Source organism: Clupea harengus, chromosome 24 (genome assembly GCF_900700415.2).
Source record: "Clupea harengus chromosome 24, Ch_v2.0.2, whole genome shotgun sequence".
Taxonomy (NCBI): domain Eukaryota; kingdom Metazoa; phylum Chordata; class Actinopteri; order Clupeiformes; family Clupeidae; genus Clupea; species Clupea harengus.
In genome coordinates, this window is record NC_045175.1 from 19,717,272 (window position 1) to 19,721,017 (window position 3,746).

General features: G+C 47.9%; 1 protein-coding gene across 1 annotated transcript in view; it reads right to left on the reverse strand.

The window, feature by feature from the left end:
* Positions 1-1,999: 1,999 nt before the first annotated feature.
* LOC122128740 (microfibril-associated glycoprotein 4-like) overlaps positions 2,000-3,746 on the reverse strand; it is a 7,625-nt gene continuing 5,878 nt past the window's right edge. The window contains exon 5 of the mRNA XM_042703464.1: positions 2,000-2,313. Coding sequence (XP_042559398.1) covers positions 2,048-2,313 — 266 coding nt within the window. The 3' untranslated portion in view covers positions 2,000-2,047. The remainder of the gene's footprint in view (positions 2,314-3,746) is intronic.

Sequence of the window (3,746 nt, forward strand, 5' to 3'; positions counted from 1 at the left end):
AGTCACTCACACACACATTCCCTCCACACACACACACACACACACACACACACTCCCTCCACTCACACACACACACACTCTCCCTCCACACACACACTCCCTCCACTCACACACACACACTCCCTGCACTCACACACACACACTCCGTCCACACACACACACACACACACACACACACACACACACACTCCCTCACACACACTCCCTCCACGCACACACACACACACACACACACACACACACACACACACACACACACACACACACACACACTCCCTCCACTCACTCAAACCACACACACACTCCCTCCACAAACTCACTCGCTCCACTCCTTCCACACACACACACACTCCCTGCACACACACACTCCACTCACACACTCCCTCCAGACACACACTCCACACACACACTCTACTCACACTCTCACACACTCCACTCACACACTCCCTCCACACATACACTCCACTCACACACTCCCTCCACACACACACTCCCTCCACACACAAACACACTCCTTCCACTCACACACACACTCCCTCCACACACACACTCCACTCACACACTCCCTCCAGACACACACTCCACACACACACTCCCTTCACACACACACTCCACTCACACACCCCCTCCACACACACACTCACACTCCACACACACACTCCACTCACACACTCCACTCACACACCCCCTCCACACACACACTCACACACACACTCCCTCCACACACACACTCCACTCACACACTCCCTCTACTCACACACACACTCCACACACACACACACACACTCCACTCACCTCACACATACACACAAACAAACTCCCACACACACTCCAACCACTCACACACACACACACACATACACACTCCCTCCAGACACACACTCCACACACACACTCCCTTCACACACACACTCCACTCACACACTCCCTCCACACACACACTCCCTCCACACACAAACACACTCCTTCCACTCACACACACACTCCCTCCACACACACACTCCACTCACACACTCCCTCCAGACACACACTCCACACACACACTCCCTTCACACACACACTCCACTCACACACCCCCTCCACACACACACTCACACTCCACACACACACTCCACTCACACACTCCACTCACACACCCCCTCCACACACTCCCTCCAGACACACACTCCCTTCACACACACACTCCACTCACACACCCCCTCCACACACACACTCACACTCCACACACACACTCCACTCACACACTCCACTCACACACCCCCTCCACACACACACTCACACACACACTCCCTCCACACACACACTCCACTCACACACTCCCTCTACTCACACACACACTCCACACACACACACACACACTCCACTCACCTCACACATACACACAAACAAACTCCCACACACACTCCAACCACTCACACACACACACACACACATACACACACACTCCCACCACTCACACACACACACACACACGTAGAGTTGTGTGCAAAGGTTTGGGCAACCCTGGGCCCAATAACTGCAATAACTGTTTAATTTTTTTATTTCTCTAAAGTTGTAGGGGTTGTATTTATCTCTTTTTCACCTAAAATTTTTTACAAAAAAACTAAAAAATGTCATGAAGTGATTTGTCCCACATTTTATACATACAACTGCATGTGCCCACACTAAGCCTCCATTTTGATTGCAGTCTAACCCTTCCCTGCTCTGAGAGTTCAGTGCGGAGTTGGTGATTTTGGTGAGCGTAACTTTATTGGAAATTTGGTCAACTCATGTACACTGTTATACTTTTGGACATATGATTGAGAAAGCAACTAAAGACAAACACAAACACACACACACACACACACACACACACACACACACACAAATAGACACACTCACACACACAAACAAACAGACACACACACACAAACAGATACACACACACACACACACACAAATAGACACACTCACACACACAAACAAACAGACACACACACAAATAGACACACTCACACACACACACACACACACACACACACACACACACACACACACAAAGAGACATCTAACTGCTACACTGTGAGAGCGGCCTCATCTTCATTGTCATTGTCTTAAGTGAGTACGTGTTTCCTTTCCAAGTGTCCCAGCTGACATACACAGGCCCGTGCGGAGAGCCTGAGTCTGGTACGTAGAGCCCGTTGGGGTTGGCATCATGGCAGTTAAGGTACCAGAAGCCACCCATGAAGTGACTGGCGCAGTTCTTCTCCCAGGTGTCCTTATCTTTGTCGTAGGTGGTGAACTTCATTCCATTGTGGTTTTTCAGCGAATCACCTGAGGAGAGAAAGTCATGCCATGTTTTTTTTTGTTTTTTTCATTTAGGTTGTTGCTAGGGTGGTTGCTCGAGCGTTGATAGGGTTGTGCTATGGTAGTTAAGGTGGTTGCCAATGGTTGCACGGAAACCCTAGACACTGCAATGCAGTTGAAAAAGTTCACAATGTGCAAATCTGTACATTATTTAAGAGGAGGGGGGGGGGGGGGGGTTTGGGTCACTAGCTTGGCTTGCCATCTTGGGTCGCCATCATCCATGCTTGAACACGCCCTCTCTCTTATTTGCACTATGGGATAAAGAGCCAAAGATGCAATGTGAAATAAGGTGACAATATTCTGATATTCAAACGACCATAGACGACATCTGGACTAGATCCATTCCTATGGGTCATAGCCACTAGCATCTAGCAATTAGTACTGTGTGTGTGTCTGTGTAGCGAGGGGAGATAGCAATCACCCCACCTGGGCTTGAACCCAGGACTATGGGATACCAAACCTGCACCCTGACCACAATGCCAAAGAGCCAGGCTAAGTCAGAGCTCATACTCATCCATAGGGACGGCACTCCGTCACAGTCTAAAATAAATTATCCATGCAATAATGCGATGCATTGTGATGCAACAATGGGATGTAGCTTGGACGTAATGTTCCGACACAACGTGATGTGACGCGTGTTTCTAACGTGTACGTTGACTTATCAGGCTGTAATGTCTGCAGCCATTCAACTTCTGCAAACTCTCTGTCAAAATGGTGAAGTTTAGGTGCTTTTCCACTGCAGGAACTAACCGCCCCTCTAGGACCTCTTTTAGGGCCTCATTTACTAACAGGATTGCGCCCATTTCAGGCGTAATTTCTGCGGGTAAAGACATAAAACCGTATTTCCAAAGGCGCCGCACTTGAGTAAAAGCGCAGATTACCGCTGCTGGGAGGGTATAAGGGAAAGTGGGTGTTCGTCGCAAAGAGATGGGAGGAGATGCGTAAAGTGCGCCTAATTATGTATTATTAATGAAACAAGAGGTGTTTTAGCATGACATATCAGCTGCTAAATGAAAACTATGTGCGTGCGAGAAATTTGAAAAATAGGAACATCAGAAATGTTTTTTGTTTAAATGTTTATAATTGATAAATCATTTAATATAGGCATATACAAAAATGTCCCACCAGCTATCTGTTCGGCCAGGTCTTACCCTTACCGCTCCATGTATGGTTTAAACCGTATTTCCACCCATCGTTCAAACACACCAAGTACAGTGCTCGCCTTCTGCGTAGGATTAACGCGTATCTATTCAGGAAAAGTACTTGTACTCGAAGTACACTAACTAAAGTAAATAAATTGTAGAGACAGAGCAGCATATTCATTTCACCTTCCATGTTTATTTTGACGTTATAGCCTCTCGAGCGCAAGCTACCCCCAGTGCCATGGCAACCGAACGTCT